Source organism: Hydractinia symbiolongicarpus, chromosome 15, assembly GCF_029227915.1.
Source record: "Hydractinia symbiolongicarpus strain clone_291-10 chromosome 15, HSymV2.1, whole genome shotgun sequence".
Classification (NCBI taxonomy): Eukaryota; Metazoa; Cnidaria; class Hydrozoa; order Anthoathecata; family Hydractiniidae; genus Hydractinia; species Hydractinia symbiolongicarpus.
This window is the reverse complement of record NC_079889.1, coordinates 3,785,356-3,803,532: the sequence shown is the minus strand read 5'-3', so window position 1 is coordinate 3,803,532 and position 18,177 is coordinate 3,785,356. Positions and strand designations below refer to the sequence as shown.

The 18,177-nt window shown below is 32.6% G+C and overlaps 1 protein-coding gene across 2 annotated transcripts; it reads right to left on the bottom strand.

Moving 5' to 3' along the window:
• Window positions 1-8,643: 8,643 nt before the first annotated feature.
• On the bottom strand, window positions 8,644-17,562 carry LOC130628730 (basic leucine zipper transcriptional factor ATF-like). Of its 2 annotated transcripts, none has more exons than XM_057441719.1 (4): window positions 17,404-17,562; window positions 10,304-10,528; window positions 9,671-9,775; window positions 8,644-9,493 (listed from the first exon to the last, which is right to left on the bottom strand). In XM_057441719.1, the coding sequence occupies exons 1-4, from the start codon at window positions 17,422-17,424 to the stop codon at window positions 9,341-9,343; spliced, it is 504 nt and encodes a 167-aa protein (XP_057297702.1). In that variant the 5' UTR covers window positions 17,425-17,562; the 3' UTR covers window positions 8,644-9,340. The 2 variants fall into 2 exon arrangements, with proteins under 2 accessions (XP_057297702.1, XP_057297700.1); XM_057441717.1 differs by lacking the exon at window positions 17,404-17,562 and adding an exon at window positions 14,092-14,222.
• Window positions 17,563-18,177: the final 615 nt, after the last annotated feature.

Sequence of the window (18,177 nt, the reverse complement as noted above, 5' to 3'; positions counted from 1 at the left end):
ATGTCGACGGTCCTGTGGGTCATAATTTTAGTCAGTTCTTCATCTTTCCTTTTTTCTTTTCATCCTTTTAGAACAGCTCTATCAATTGTAAGTAAGCTACAGAATCCGTCCATATTTTCGTTACCTTCTGTTTTGAACTGCAATATCAATTTGGCTTGTTCTTTATCTTGAAAAAAACTGTAACACGAAGTAAGAAGATTGAAAATTAATATTTGACTATTTATCAGAGTTCTGTTATTTCTTTATAAGATTCTTAAGATCAACCGTACGCACAAATATTATAATAGAAGACTCACCAACTGGATTCACCAACTTACATAATTAATATAAAAAAACACATGACACACAACGCAAAAAACATTTTATAAGCAATTGCTATGCAACAGGCAGCCTGGAGTGAGTAAATATAAAAAAATAAACAAAGACAAGAATTACAAAGACACTGCAAATACTTTAAATATTATAAAAGTCCTACATGAAAGTCTAAAGGTTGATTGCCATGAGCACACCAACCTAACTGAGCAAACAAACACACATTTCGATCTTTGCAATAACGTAATCAACAAGCGAAAAGTAAGCAACAATTGATCTGGTAAAATACAGAAACCCAAGGAACGTTAAGCCTTAGCTAAAATTTTATGTTTTAAGTTTGTTAAGTTGAGTGTGTGTTTTTTAATGTGTTCATGAATGTACCGTTCAAACTTCAATACTGAATATGTTTAACTTCCATTACAATAAAGATAGAATAATAAAGATAAAAAATTCTATTCAAAAAAGTTATCCGTCTACAAACGTTTAAAAGTTGACTCGTCTCAACTTCCATGCCAGATACTAAACTATGGCAGCTTCAACCAAGCATGCTATAATGGCGAATGATCTTTGATTTACTATGAAATGGCTCATAACACCAGGAGATATATTACCCTTGTTCCATGTGTTATTTGGAATCGCTGGTGAAAAAAAGTGGCGTTGATATTACATTACATTGCTTAGCTACAATTTTTTTCAATTTTAATATGAAATTTTCAGAAATAAAAATTCATTTCTCTACCAAACACGCTATGTGAATATCCACAAATTATGGTACACAAATTCTGATATAAGCAAACAACTTATAGATAATACTCAGTCTTATCAGTTACTAAACCATTTTGATCGTGTGAAATTATTTTTTGCACCCCAAATATCCAAGATGTACTTTACCTAACCGAAGATTAACTTTTGTTGTGTAAACTTACTCTCTTTTTATAAATAATTTTCTCAATGTTGTATTTCTGTATTATATTATTTTGAAAAAAATTGTAGTTAAAAAAGTCCCTGGGAATTATAGTGAAGTGAAAGCTAATTTCACCACCAGGAATTAACTATTAGCTATCATTCTTCTTCTTCCTTTTAGATTTTTTGTTGCTATAATTTGCGTCGTTCAATAAAGAATACACAAGTCTTGTCAAAAAGACATTGACGTAAACGCAAAAAGTGATTTTAAGTTGAAAAAAGGAGAATTTAGGCAATTGTTAATAAATACTTAGCTGAGAGCATCTTTCTCTATTGGACAGTTTCGCATCTCCAACAAATTCAAATTATTCTACCAATACTTTCCTATGTATGTAAATAAAACACAATAAAAGCAGTGAAAGTTTGTCCATGAACTGTCAAAATCATCACCAATTGAAATCAGATCAATTCAAAAATATATTCTCACAGATCACCACCCGTAGATTTTACTTCATAAAATTTTACTCTTCTTTCATTGAATACACACAGAAAATGAAAATCTGTGAAGTTATTCGGAAGCTTATAGTTCAATGTAAATCAGTCATTTAAAACGTAAAATTATGAAAATACCACTTGTTGAATTTTTAATGAAGGTATTGAGTTACGTTATAGATAGCTCATTTGATGAAACTTAATTTTGACTCAATCGAATGGGGTAGGTTCTGGTAATGTGATATTTTTAGCTTCACGTGTCCAACTTGGCGTGGTTTCTACGGCTTAATAAGCTTTGCGAGCTTTTGTGCGGATTCATTGCAAAATAGGGTTTCGCAATGCAGCAGTATCAAGTGTCGCTTTTGATGAGACGCAATTTCGAAAACATCCAGGCTAATTTTTATTTTATTTAATTTTTATTTATTATTTATTTTTTCTTGTTTTTACTTGTTTTGAAAGATCCAGTACGATAATGTAACATTGATTTGATATCATTGTTCTCCAGAGATTGAACGTTTTATTGTTTTTATCATCCAGAAATTGATCTTACTCAAAACGCGTATTTTATCACATAGATTACTTACAGCTAACTCTGCTTGACGGCATATAAAAAACAACATGATTTTATTTGATACAGTTAATTATAAAAAAATAAGCAAGAACATTTAAGTAGCTCGTTGTATCATTCGCTAGTTCCACAATTTAGACAGTGTTTACGGATTTTTTTTTCCTTAGAGCTTACAACCGTGGACATAATATTTGGAAAAATTGGCCGTTGTTGGCAAAGCATTAGTACTCAGGCCATTTTTCCTAACTATTAAAAAATGTCACAATATCGGGAAAAAAAATGAAATCTAACAATATGTCCAATCCTGGTGATTCTTTGGCCGACATTTACGGGGACAAGGAGGCAATTCTCTAACACAGGGTCGCTTGCAACCCATAAATCCACTAGTATTCGTTAATCGTCTGCTAGGGTACGGTATCGAACCTGGGTATCTATCACAGCTGTACGAATCGTGTTCCATTGCATCATTTTTGACGACTGGCCAAACGTACTTCCGTATTAGATGCTGGTCGGACTCCTTTCTAGGTTCACGAGTACCATTCTTGATATTAAAATTATCCCATATCGCCCTAAAAAACTGATTCGAAAGGATTTTGTCTTTGGAAATTCGGAAGCAAAACATTCCTCCTAACACTCTCCATCCTCCGTGTTGCGGGTGATCGCGAAAACAATGGAATGCCTTGCCGCTTTTAATCCACTGTGCAATGGCATCAAATTCTCTTTGCCACAACGGGCTATCAATATCACGGGAGCATGCCATATCTAGGGTTTTATCCCCAAAAGATAGTAATCTCCATTCCATGCTGCTCAAATGGCTTAAGTTACCATAATGTGGTATGTAGTTTACATCACATAACTGCAGGTTTTTATTTCTTTCTTCCAGTTGCTTTCGTCTTATCTTTGGTATATCACCATTGTGGTACAATCTAAGGGTCCAGTCTCGATAGATAGTGGAATTTCTGGCTTCTTCAGCTATTTTATGCATCATACCAATCCAGTGCGGATTCTTTGCCCAGCCACCATACAAGGTGTAGGATAAAACTTTTCCTCCTTTTTTGCCAGAATAATTTTTGGAGCAGAAACTTGATAGAACGTCGTCGTTAAGTTTAGCGATATAACCTTTTGACGTAGTAACGCTGTTATCTATATGGATCATAACTCCAGCCTTATTTTCCGGTGTTTCCGATGGTATGTTAATATAGACATTCTTGAATTGCAAGTAATACTTTTCGGAAGACGAATAAGTGCTGATGATCCAATACGGCACGCTTATACACGTTGATAATATGAATGCTATGCTTATCGCTTGAACGTTCTTCTCGCAGGAGCTACTTGCCTTTTTAGCAACCATTTAAAAATCGAATACCTCTTTTTCTTAATAAAGTTCCTGTAAAAGGTTCTTTTATTTTAGGCAACAACTGCAAACTGTTTGATTCACACAATACACTACAGAGTTGACAAACGTTTTTTATCGAAGCATAGGTTGTTTATAAAGCATAGAATTATTATAATCATATTCATGGAAAACAATAATTTTAAATGATTTAATTATATAACTTAGTTAGGTTGCATTATAAAATATATATATATCCATTGTTCCAAATTTTCTTTAAGCTGATACGGTGGTTAATCTTTCTAGTAATATCTCTAAGGTATTACATGTAAATGAATAACCATGGCAACATGGTCACCCACTTAATTACTAGAAATTACTCTTGTGCAAAGCTATATAGTTGCATCAGAAAGTGTTAAGTAGGGTGAATTTCTGATCGACGGTCGTTGTTTTTAATTTGAACTTTGATGGCCGGAGAACGAACGAACGAACGAACGAACGAACGAACGAACGAACGAACGAACGAACGAACGAACGAACGAACGAACGAACGAACGAACGAACGAACGAACGAACGAACGAACGAACGAACGAACGAACGAACGAACGAACGAACGAACGAACGAACGAACGAACGAACGAACGAACGAACGAACGAACGAACGAACGAACGAACGAACGAACGAACGAACGAACGAACGAACGAACGAACGAACGAACGAACGAACGAACGAACGAACGAACGAACGAACGAACGAACGAACGAACGAACGAACGAACGAACGAACGAACGAACGAACGAACGAACGAACGAACGAACGAACGAACGAACGAACGAACGAACGAACGAACGAACGAACGAACGAACGAACGAACGAACGAACGAACGAACGAACGAACGAACGAACGAACGAACGAACGAACGAACGAACGAACGAACGAACGAACGAACGAACGAACGAACGAACGAACGAACGAACGAACGAACGAACGAACCAACGAACCAACGAACGAACGAACGAACGAACCAACGAACGAACGAACGAACGAACGAACGTTTTTGACATTTTTCTATTTCACAAATGCATAGAAACCAGGTCTTTGTCACAGATGGTGATTTCACCATTCTTTTTTATATTTCTTTTGCATGAATATATAAACTCTGAATATATAAATTAAATATTTCTTAAAAACCATTTCGTTCGTATGTGTGTGAATACGCTTATTGATCTTCGATATTCATTTCAATTCCAAAGATAAAAGTTTTTCTATATTTTCCACGTAGCTAGGTATCATAAGGATGATGGTATTGCGAAAGTTAAGAGTTTTTTTTAGATCACGTCTACAGGGCGTGTCATAACTGCAGGACCGTTTCTCTTGATTATATAATCCGAAGAAATCTGCGATCAGCATTAACAAACTTTTTCTGCATTAGAATTACCAAGACTTTATTTCCTAAATTTTAGAGAGTATGCAGTATTGTGCAATTAAGTGTGAGAACTGGCATGGAATGCTGTATATTTAGAAATCCATTTGGAAAATCAACATTTTAAGCATTTTTAGGTAATTCTTAAAGTGGTTCTTAAAATTATTCGAAAACTATTTAAAATTATTTAAAACAGATATAAAAATTGATGAAATGTATATTATGGTTAAGATGACTGAGCCTTGTCCTTATTCTTTAAACATTCTTAAAATTTTAGGAATTAAGCCTTAGTCATCCTTATGTAAAAATTTCTTAAAAAAAAGTGTACCATTTTGTATTATGGGTTATAAACCAACCTTGTTCCCTAGACCTCTGTTCGCTTTTTTGACATCAGAAATTTCAATCAGAAATTTCAAAAAAGCCCTAAAATTGACCCTTGAGGTACTCCACATGTTATAATCCTGTAGTTAGTATTTCCTTCGTCATAAGAAATATATTGTTTTCTTTCGAAGAGGTAGTTATTGAACCATGCGAGATATGTATTTCTTATGCCATAGTATTTTAGTTTTTCTAATAGAATCTCATGGTTGACTGTATCGAATGCCTTACTGAGATCAATAAAGACCCCAATTGTAAATTTATTCTCATCAAAGGCTTGAAATATTTCCTGACTTAACTGAATGATTGCGTGATCAGTTGAATGACCTGCTTGAAATCCAAATTGCTTATTATACAAAATATCGTTATTGTTCAAGAAAGAATAAACTCTGTTGTACATGATTCTCTCCAAAATCTTCGAGAAGCAAGGGAGTATTGAAATTGGTCTGTAGTTAGATACTTTACAAACTTCTCCTGCTTTAAAGACTGGGACAACTCTAGCTATTTTTAACTTTTTAGGAACAATGCCTTTAATTAGAGATGAATTAAATATATGGAGTAGTGGAGATTTTAGTTCATTGAAACAGTTCTTTAAGACATTGCTGCTGATTTGATCAAAGCCAGGACTTTTGTTGATTTGCAAAGAATGAAATGCTGCTTCTAGTTCCTCCTCACTTAGCTCTTTTTTCTCTATTTCATTATCGTGATATAACAAATACGATCTAAAGGATTTTGCACTGTGACCTATTTTCGACGCCAGGGTCGGCCCCACTTTAGTGAAAACATTGTTAAATTCTTCAGCTATCAAAGATGGTTCTTCAATTTCATTTTCGTCGTTTACAAGTTTTGAAGGAAAATTATTACTTCTAATTTTTATTTTACCAATCACTTCCCTGATTATAATTCCATGTTTTTCTTGCATTATGTTTGTATTTATTAATTTGTTCATTGAAGTAAAAATTCTTAGCACGCTTTTTTATCAATTCAAAAAGGTTTTTATAATTTTTATACAGTGTTTCATTCCTGTAGGTTTTCTTTCTTAAATACTTTTCATATAGTTTTTGTTTTCTTCGGGAAGATTTTTGTAGGCCCCTAGTCATCCAGGGATTAAAGAATGTTTTGGTCTTAATAAACTTAATTTCTTCTGGAAATGCCGCATCATAACTTTCCAAAAAAATTTTCAGAAAGCTATCATATGCTTCATTTGCATCCGTTGCTTTTACCACGTCGTCCCATTTTACCGTAGCCAATAAATACTTAAATAATGTTATTGTATTTTCATTTATTTTTCGCTTTTTTATTTTTTATAGTAAAGTTTTTATAGTAAAGTATAGGCATACTAGCAGTTACTGCAAAATGTCAATTTTTTTAAGAATCATCAAGCCCAAATTAAAAAAGTATGATTTTTATAAGAGAAATATCGAATTTCATCGTGATGAGATTATGATGACTTTTATCTTATTATAGGGGAAAGTATTTTGGGTCATACCTTTTTGTGTGGCAATGTAATGACCCCTAAAATTCAGGTTAAAAAAAATTTAATGACTCAACCTCGTCTCCAGGGTGTTTTTCTTTTATCTGAAAATCTCAAACAGCGGGAGTTAGGTTTCGGAGAAATGATATGATTTGTTTCAAAAATGGTTTTTATTTTTTTTTTTTTTTTAACATTTGACTTCATATTTGCTTAATTTGCCATTTATATATTTTATACACTAATGAAAAAATATATTTTAGATCAATACACTCAATCATAGTGCCATGTTTTTTCTTAGTTTGTTTACATTTTAACCTCCATTTCTGCGCGCGCATCGGGCATTACGTAATCACTTAGATGCGTGCGCAAGTAAATATCGGAACTGTGATTCCATGTATTGAATGTTATAATGAAAAAGAATAAATTTTTCTAACAAAATGTGAAAAGCTAAGGACACGTCTGTTACATAATCTATTTCAATAATAATGCCACTTACAATTCTTCTTTCGCACTTGTCTTCGGCATGCTCTCCATCGTAGTGTTACTCGTAACACCAACTCCAATGAAATGTACAAAAATCAAACTTTTGTTCTTTTCACGAAAATAAAGCTTTCCACATCTTCCAGTAGCAAGAAAAAAGTGGAATGTCACGAATTTTTTAACCTATTCAACACCCCTGCAAATAGCTCTCACACACGTTGCTTTCAATTGTCATGCGGACTGTTAGACTTAATGAGATAATTTCTGTTCAGTCTGTAGCCACATAGTGGATCGTATAAGATGCACAATAAACAAATTTTCTTTAAGGTTAAGGTGTTCAGTAAGAATTTCGAAATCAAACTTTTTCATGTGAAGGCAAAACAATTCATTTCATGTCAGGAAGTAATGCATACTTCCTATGTACTTGGTGTTAGGGATCTAGTATGATTGCTAACTTGGTGTAGTCTAAGAAGTATCTGGAAATATTATGTCCGCTGAATTTCAGATTGATTCAACAGATTTAAATTTGCATTATTTACGTATGAATGGGCACTTTGTTATTTCCGGTGAATGAAAACTTCGTTCCCAGGGACTTCGCCGGTCTATTAACATGTTCTGTTGCTTAGATATCAAAGGAGCAAAAGAAAGCCGTGGAAATAATGTTTTCATGCACCGATAAATTAAAACGATGCGGTGTATGTCTGAAAATTGCTTGTCTGGCTATTATTATTATTATTATTATTATTATTATTATTATTATTATTATTATTATTATTATTATTATTATTATTATTATTATTATTATTATTATTATTATTATTATTATTATTATTATTATTATTATTATTATTATTATTATTATTATTATTATTATTATTATTATTATTATTATTATTATTATTATTATTATTATTATTATTATTATTATTATTATTATTATACCTTTAAAAGCAGTTTAAGAAAAGTGGCTAATATTTTTTTGTCACAAGAACAAACCATATAAGAACATATGGCTTTAGAAGTAAAGGTAAGGAACATGTTAAGAACATTTAAGGCTTAATACCAACAAGTACTAAAAGGCTCCTTTAAACTTTAAAATTTTAAAATAAGAGAAATAAATAAGAAAAAATTTAAGAACGTTTTGAGGCTTTAAAATAAGAAAGTTAAGAACATTTAAAGGGTTCCTTTTATCCGACTGTTCTTATAAGACAATGTTTATGAGGAGAAAATTGGAAATCTGATAGGTTATGAAGGTAAAAAATAAATAATTAGGCAACTGTAGTTACCCTAATATTTTCATGTGTGCAATATTCCGCTCTTCAACTATAATATTTACATCTATCGTGATAAACAAATAAATAAACCAAATAAATAAACTCATTCTATCGTACAATGTCTTTTAAAAACTCATATAATTTCTTAGTACGCAGTAAGCAAAACCTAAAAAACAACTGGAATGGAACTACAATGATTTTTAAGGTTATCAAACCATTTACTTATAACTAAAGGTGCAATGCATGCTGGATAAACCTTGTTGCTTAAAAAAACCCACAAAACTTTGACTTTCAATGTTGTTTATAATTCTGTATTTTGTTGCTAACAACGTGCTCTCTTTTTTGGAAAGATTTTAGCCCCATGTTGCTTTTAGGTAACATATTGATTATAAAAAAGGAAGTATAGAATGATTAAAAAGAAACTTCGCCTATATGCGGTGTCGTTGATAATAACTCAAATTCCACCCAAAATTGCTACAACTTTAAACGTGTATCTTACACAAAGAGATGACAAACAGGATGTCACGTTTGCCCTTAAATGTTTATACTTAAAGTTTTTCAATGTGAAGCGAAGCTCAATCCTTATTGCGTTCTTCTGCTTTTTGGTAAACACAGTATGATCACATGGCAGAAGTTTATGCTTTCTTATCGTCCAAATTTCATTATTCTTTAAAACAAGGATTTTAACGAATCAAATTGATTATTTGCGAGATGGCATGAAGATTTCAGTTTTGACAGGTTTCGCCATACATTTGTGATTGGACAGTATTTTCTGCAGGTTATCCATTTCTTTGCGTAAATCTGAGATTTCCACCTGTAATTTATCACCATCATTCTCAAGGCGTTGGCAAATCTAAATAAACGTAAGAAATAATGGTAAAATATTTGGTTATTATGTCAAGATCTGTACGATAAGGGCGATGAAAATTTATATTTCTTGATTTCGCTTTTATAATTGTGAAATAAGGACCAGAATAAATGAACTTTTTGAACACGCAGTATATGACTATTAATTAAAAAATATTATCACCAGTTCTAGCTTGTCAATTCTATCTCTCCTTCTTTGGCGACATCTCTGAGCTGCTAATCGATTCCTCTCTCTTCTCATTGAAGCTGTTTCTTCGTCTTCAACCTTCTACAGAATGGAAATAATTTCTTGTCAGTGCTGTAAGAGTAGGTTCGGTTTAGATAATTTAAAATAAAGAAAAAGGGGGGAGTATGGGTAATGTAGTTTCTTTTGACTTCAACTTAATGCCAGCTAATAGCTTATTTAAATGTGTTAATTGGGCATGCCTGGGCACATTTTTTAAAAATGAAGTAATTGCAAATCATGTGATGCAACCAACCTTTTATTGATAAGGTGGCCTCTAAAAGAGCAATGGGAAACACAGGTACAGACTTTATTAATACAAATGAGATGATATTTCTGAAATGAATTGTCAATACAAAGTCTAACACAGCCACCCTAAAGGGAACGAATGCTATTTTATAAAACAATTAAATTTGAAATTCCGAAGGAGATTCTTGTTTTTCAGAACTTTAGATTAATTCGTTTCACTGCATCACTAAAACTTCTATCTTCGTCAATATACGACCTTATCTTTACGTCTGCAGTTCTGCTGCGCTGCAGGCATCTAGGAAAGCCTAACAACAAAGAACTTACTGGTTTCTTTGACTTCCTGGGCTGTAAATCCAGCTCAGCCTCTAAATCCGATTCGCTGTCTCTTGGAGATGTCGATAATTTCACACTTGGGATAGAACTTTTGTGTTTGGTTTTTTGCGAGATGGATGAGCGTATCGCTTCTTTAACGTCAATATCGTTACTGTCCACAGAATCGTAATCTGAGTAGTTATCAATATTTATATCTTCGATGCCAACACGGTCAACCTACGAACGTGAACGAAATAAGTTTAGATTAGGGGAACTTACTTTCCTTGTTTTAAGGCGGTAATATTATTAAAAATTCTCTTTTTTTGCACTAAGCTCTTTGTTTAAAAAATAAGATAGGAGTATAACAATAAAATCCCTCCATTCTAAACAAACACAATGCATGCAAATTCGCCGTTTCGCCGAAACTCACAAGTTCTTATTTCACTTTCTTAGAATCACAATGTTTTGATTAGAAAGCGTTAAATTCAAGTTTCCCATCACGCCTCGATCGAGAAATATTATTCATCATAAGATATAAAAGAAAAGATTACACACAAGACTGCATCGACTAAAATAAATTACTGGTTATTTTAAGCTTACAAAACACAAAATAGATTTCTTTTATTTCGTTTAATTTCTTTTGAGTATCAAACGGGAGCTTTTGTGTTGCCCATATTTGGTATCATGTTAAAGTCCTAGATAAGCCCTGGTCTATATAAAAATAATGGCTAAGCAGAAATTGGAAGGAAGACCAGGCAACCGTCAATCAATCTATATTAAAATGCATGCAAAACAAAATATTGACTGATTGAGGTAGAAAATTTAGAGACTTTATAGTTTGTAAGGACAAAGTCTATAAGTAGCTACACTGAGAAAGACTTGGCAGGAGTTAATAAAGACAGACTTGGTGAAGAAGGAATCTAAGTTTAAAACTAACACAGTTTAAATTTAATTGTAATAAGGGCATTAATATACCCCTTTTAACTTTAGCTTATACGAAAAACGGACTTGGCTTAACGGCCATGAATTATTACAATGATGAAGTAGGATCACACTACATACTGCCTTGTAGCGAGCAGGATTTGATCCGCGGTCCCTAGAACTACTCTAAGAAAAGAATGGACATAGAGATATGCCATGACAAATCTTTATCTATAAGGATTAGAAGCCACAAAAATTAGCTTAGAAAGAAATAAAGAGGAGTAGCCACAGGTCTCGTTATTGATAAGGAAATCATCCCATCGCCGCCTGTAATCAAGAAACAAAAAAATGCCGTGCTTGTGTGACAATTGATTATTAATTTTTATTTATTTATTTATTTATTTATTTATTTACGATCAATATTCTTGAATATCTTGCATATTCTCTCACGAGGAAATATGAGTTCCCGTGGAAATGGACATTTTTATTGTAATGTATGACTTAAGGTTGAATTTATTGAGATATAACATAAAACTCACGCCTTTTCTATAAAGAATTAGTTTTTTACCTTTAAATTTTAAAAGAACATTTCAGTGCTTCGTGGTATCGACAAGGCCTTACATGTTTCTAACATGTTCAAAAAATTTAAATCTCTGTAATTATCCAGTTTTATAAATAAAAGCTTTGAAACCAGTCAGCAGAGACAAATGAGTCAAAACATTACTGGGCAAAGCGGGAGCGGTTTTGTTATGAAAGATAAAAAAAGACAAGAATTGTGATGACTTATAATTATATAACAAAAGAAATTATAAAAAATAATGATGACGAATATTTTTATATAAAGCACATAACAATATCGCGAAAAATGCGACATTTCCGTATCCTGCAACGAAATACGTTGATTTGGTTTTAAAAGACAAAAAAATGAAAATATTAAATTCTTTTTTCGGTATTAGGTAGCTAATAGAAAAAAGCTGAACTCAACATTTTCCGATAGCTATCGTTCGTTATTTTCCAGTATCGTTATTTTTGCTGAAAATTCGCCATGGAATTAACGTTACTATTTTATCAACAGAGATTATATCCATTGTACACGTAGCAGCATTTTTGTTTTGTTTTTAGTTTTGTGATTTCAAACAGGACTGTTTTGGAAATGGATTGGAAAGTAGAAGCGCAGGTGGGGTAGATATGATGGGGTTGATATGGGAGGGTTGGCAACCATTCATTCCATAGTATGATTATGTAACAGTCGGGTACACTTTATATGACTGGTTGTTATACGTCTTTGTAATTGTCCCGCTTTATTCCACAAGTGATTATCGCAGGAAGCCGTTATGACCACAAAACCCACAAAATCGAATTTAATTTTTCCATGATGTCGTTTCATATAAAATCACTGCTAGAAGACCACAATAAAGATTTGCAATAAACCCCCCTGTAATATTTTTTTCGTCGTTTGTGTATGTATGTAGCCTATTTAGAATTTCTTATTGTTATTTGTTTCAAGAGAGATATACTTTCATAGAAAACCTAACAAGCCAATAAACTTTCCTTTTAATAACACTCAAATTTTCGGATTTTCGGATTTCGGTTACCGTTGGCTTCATCCTCTCAATGCTTAATCCAAAACTTCATTCGGAAAAATTGCCAGAAGTACCGTAAATGTTTGATTAAGCAACCTGGGCGCTTATTTAAATTTTTAGCTTTTAAGTGAGGGCTTATTTAGCGAAAGGGCACCCCTTAAAAAAATATCTCTTTTCTTTGTGATGGTAAAGCCTCCTTTAGGAAACTATAATGGTCGTAAAATGTAAAATCAAAACAGGTATAAATTAAGTGTCTCTGACCATGGTTATGACATGAAATTTCACGCTGTAGATGATTTTAAGAAAAAAGCTGTATTTTAGTAACAGGTCGATTTTTCTAATTTCCAAAATATTCGAAAAAGCGCTCCCTTTGACTCTAGTGATATAATCAAAACATCGCCCCTGGGCGCATATTCGAGAGTGAAAAATTGCAATAAAAAGCTAGGCACTAATTCAAGAGGGGCGCATATGAGAGTTGGCGTTTAATTGAGAATTTACGGTAGCTACACGCGAAAGGTCTAACTAATAAGTATTTTCCGTTAAATATTCTAATAGCGTAACCACCTGTATAAATTTTTAAACCGCGAATTTTTAAAATCTTGCCACACACGAAAATAGCCTCTCATGGAAGTGCTTAAACCTTAGCAAAAACAACCAATACAACGGTTTCTTAAAAGCTGTCGACCAATTAAGAAATGTTTTTCCTTCCACACTTAACAACACAAGCCACAAAATTAGCATTCAATCATTTATCAACGTTATGCGACAAAAGTTTTTCTGTCGATTATGACCACAGAATTTAATATCCGCTTTTTGATGTAGCTAGCTAGGGGAATTGAGACGCGGCTTCCTTTTGACATTGAAATTCATTAAAAATGTGTTTTGTCACTGTCTGTCAGTTGTTGTGTTATATGTCAGTTGAAGTTGACAAAAACAATGCCTTTAAGTAAAGATGGACCTGTTGTGCCCTGAAAGTATCCCTGATAGTATCTAGTATGTAAATTCAGTTCTGCATTGGTAAAGCAAATAATTATCTAACACCTTCTGTTATAAAATTTGATAATGTTAAGGTCAAACAGAGGAGAAGTTGCTTATTAGCAAGTCACGTCAAAGAGACAGATGTTGTGGTTAGTTTTGCATGAGCATTTCAAAATATAATTTAATGGTGAACTTATGGTAGCTTTGAAAATATAACTAGATTATGCTGCTGCATATTTTAAGATAACAGCTACGACAACAACAACAACAATAACAACAACAAATAAACAATAAAAAAAAAACAAAAAATCAACAAACCATGTTATCCATCATCATAATATCCATTTCGTTTTAACTAACTGATCGTATCAAAAAAAATTTTTAGCCAGCTGAAATCAACAGCAACACATCAACAAATATATTTCTTTCTTGTCTATTAATTACGTTTAATTGTTACAGTTGACTTATACAGAAAACACGTCATTCAAATTTTGCAATGTGTGGTGCTGAGTCAAGCTATTGTTTACAAGCCTGGTTTCTATAAACGACAAAACAGATAACGAAAGTGATAACGCACACGGGAAACTTCGTTTGGGAGATTTAGAGAGAAGGTATAGTGACATGGTAATAGCATTTTGTTGTAAGCTTAACGGCTTTTCATTAACTCCAATGATTTTAAAAAAAGTCCATGATTCCATAAGTTCAATCATTGGTATAGAAACCGGGTGAGGCAATAAATAATCAGTTATAATGAGGCTTTAATTAAGCCAACAATTACAGGAGCGAATAGTTTTCTAAAGAATGTTTTTTTATGTCCTCAATTGAGTAATCAGATACGTCATGTTAAAAATTCCGTGATGTTTATAATTGGGAAAGGCTATTTTGCAATTTTTTTTCAACTACGAATCAGTCGGCTGAGCCTTAATGTATCAAATTAATGTAACGCCGACTCAAGTCAACCAAGCAAAAGTTATTGGCGGGCCAACGAGGTTGCGAAATACTTATGAAAAACTTCAGAAGTGATTGTTATCTATTCGAAGGAAAGCGAAAGCTTTTTTTCATTTTTAGTTTCGTGATTAATTGCTAACGTCAGCAAAAATTAGGGGAAAGTAGAATCTACTCGTGAGTAGAAAGTAAATAAAGGCTTTTTAAAATCTAAATCTAAAAATTTAAAAAATCTAAAGTTCTAAAATTTTTTTTTTGTTTTAATAAATCCTCAGAAGTGCTTGAAAATACTAACATAAATTATAATAATTATATCCATAGAAACAAGGGATAATGCAAAATTGATTATTAACGCCACAAAACGTAGGTAGAGGTTAACACAAGTTAAAATTAATTCATGCAAAAACACTGCATACAGAACATCTTGTTGTAAGATATTTTTGCGCCCCACTTTTTTGTTTAACGTTGATAATACTATTGAACTGATTGTCGGTACCTCGGTCGTTGGATGACAAAACCATTTTGAAGAACACCCCCATAGCCTTTTTTTATCTCCTCCGGGGCTTTCTTCTAATAATTCCTTTACCCATTGTCTAGGTTTGCATCTGAGATATCTGAATACTTTGACAGTGTTTGGAATGCCTGTCTGTTTCTCCATAGTCTTTTACCACCTCCATTTTCATTCGTGACATTCCAATTCCTCTTAGTCTTCACACCCGTTTTTTACTGACGGTGGCTTTGGGACGCCTTTTTGATAAAAATAAGTGGCGTGTTTTTAATTATGTGGATAATCAAGGCTTACCTTGATTACGCAACATGGATACGACGTTAAACTTTCTTATATACTTATTATTGTCAAAATTTAGTTACATTTAAAACGTAAACATAGTTTTTATATTAGTACTTAGTTATAAAAAAATATTAGTTGTAAAAATGCATCAGAAATTTAGATGTGAAAACTGACTTAGTATTATATTCGCCAAGGTAAGTATTAAAATGGCGGACTTAGTAATAAAGACTGCGCACCATAACCCGTTCATCCTGCGTATGATTACATAATCGGAAAACGGACTACCATTGTGCATCGTGAACAGGGATAACAATTATAAGAATTATTTCCCCGATTTTTGCCATGTTAGTAGTAGCAAATTCCTGTACTACTTTGTAAACAATTTTGAAATATTTTAAACATGGATAAGAAATATAATAAAACTAGCAAGATTTGCAAAAAATAAAAAAATAAAGGTGAAGGGACAGCCATTTTCGAAAAGAGTTCTTATGAAATATCGTCTCACAATCAACGCACGCATTGCAGTTGAATGATAACTAAAGCTTTCCTTGCTGAAAGACAGATTTCTTAATGAGCAGAAGTTAAAGATAAAACCTTTCTAAGGAGCATAGATGATTTGCTAACTGACTATTGTATGTTTCCTTGGAGACCTGTTATTTATATTGTTTCCAGAATAATCCTTTAGGTAACCTGCGCACGTTACAAAAAAATGTTCGCGCACAACTCAATGTCTTGCATCAGCAAGTTTAATGGAAGTGAGAACGCAAGGCAACCTGACTGGCTTTCTTAGTTTGGAAGTTTCCTGATGAATTTTCTTTCGTTGATAACAGCAATAATTTTTTTTACATTGCAATACGTCCATTGATATAAGCAGTAATTTGGTTTCTAGAGTGAAAGGACGGCGCTTCACAAAATGCAATTCAGTTGTAGATGTTTTTTGATTAAACCACAAATTCTTTTTGTCTGTTTGTTTTCCTTTTTCACGAAAGCAATGTTTTCTTTCGCATGGGAGATCGAAACATCAAATAAACAAGACACAATATTGTGAAACAATAGGAAAAGATAACTTTTAATTGTCAATAAATCAATAATCTTAGTGATGCGTAACATCGTAGTTTCTAGAGCGCACACACAAAAAAATTGCTGACCACCTGATGTTGTCCTTTTGGATGTTTCTGAGAGTCCATTTTATTGCATGTTGTTTACTTCTTCATATCAAACTAGCTATCTGAACCAACCAAGGAGAATATTCGGCCGTCGTACATATGTCGTACATTGCTAAAAATAGCTACGTGCATATTTAACATCAGTTAGCAATTTGGTAGCCATTTTAAACAAAACATAATGTCGGTGATCAACAGAAGTTTTGCGAGCAATGTTTGACGTTAATGAAAATATTCTTACATAAGGAAAGCTATATTTGATTATCTGACAGAGTAAATCAAGGGTTTCGTCAGAAACATGCTTAAATCTTCAAAGATATTAAGTGCAGTTTTATCTCTTTCTTAGCAGATAGAAGCAATTGGTAAAGATTGAGCGACATCAACTGTCTTGTTTGCTGCGAATGCAACCTATCTTAAAGTCGTAGAATCGTAGAATTAAAAAAATATAATGTTAGGTATGTATATGCAGAGAGAATTTCAAATATGTTGTATTTTATCAGAAGTTTTTAAATAGATGGCGTAGCCATGTAGAGGTTTAACACAGTATTTGAAGCTGGATAATGTAAAATAAGTTAAAGTTAATAAATTTGCATTTATATTAGAGAAGGTTATTATATCAGCTATTTTGATATTTCTGTTGTTTCAAGTTTTAGCTATGACTTCTCGAATTATTTTCCAACTAACTATATGGAATTAAAAAGTATGATCTTGCTAAAACAGATGTAGACAAACCTTTGTGGCTTTTTTTCTCATTTTGTCTTCTATCCTTGTACTCTCTACTCAAATTTTCATATTTTTTTACCAGCCAGCTAGTTTAAAAACTCTTTTCTTCATGTATAAAACATATGGATTTCAATATCTAGATATGCATTTAGAGTTGATCAATCAATTGTTTTGTTAAAATTCAAAGCGCTTTTTTATTTGGCGCTCCTCCGTAGAGCTAAAACATTATTAAAAACATAATTCTAGAGCGTGGTTTCTGTTTGTTATTAAAAGTAGAATTTATTATTTTATAAGTAGCCTTTCAATTATTAAATATCGCATATCGCTTAATCTTTCATATAAAAAATACTTCATTCTTCGATACATTATGTTACAAACAGCTTTATAAATCATTCCTATTTCAAACACAAAATGTGTTTTGGGCTAATAAGAACCAGCTGGTATGACGTCGTTCATAATATTCTTGCGCTACATAATTTTCAGCCAACTTAATTTGAGGGTAGCTACTTGCTTCGTTTGACGTAATTCTACCTACATTATGATGTTTTTATTATTGTATAATATTATATAGATGGGTGGGCGAAATTGAAAGCCATGTGAATTAGGTTGTCTTACCAAATAAGGTATAAAACACATGTTTGCTTGGATGGGAAGTTTTGGCTTACCTCTTGCGAAAAAAAAGTTTTTTCATATCAAATAGCTTGAAAAGTCGTCTAACCCTTTACAGTACCTCATTTTTTTCTAATGTATGATGTCATGCATTAATTAGCATAATTATCGAAA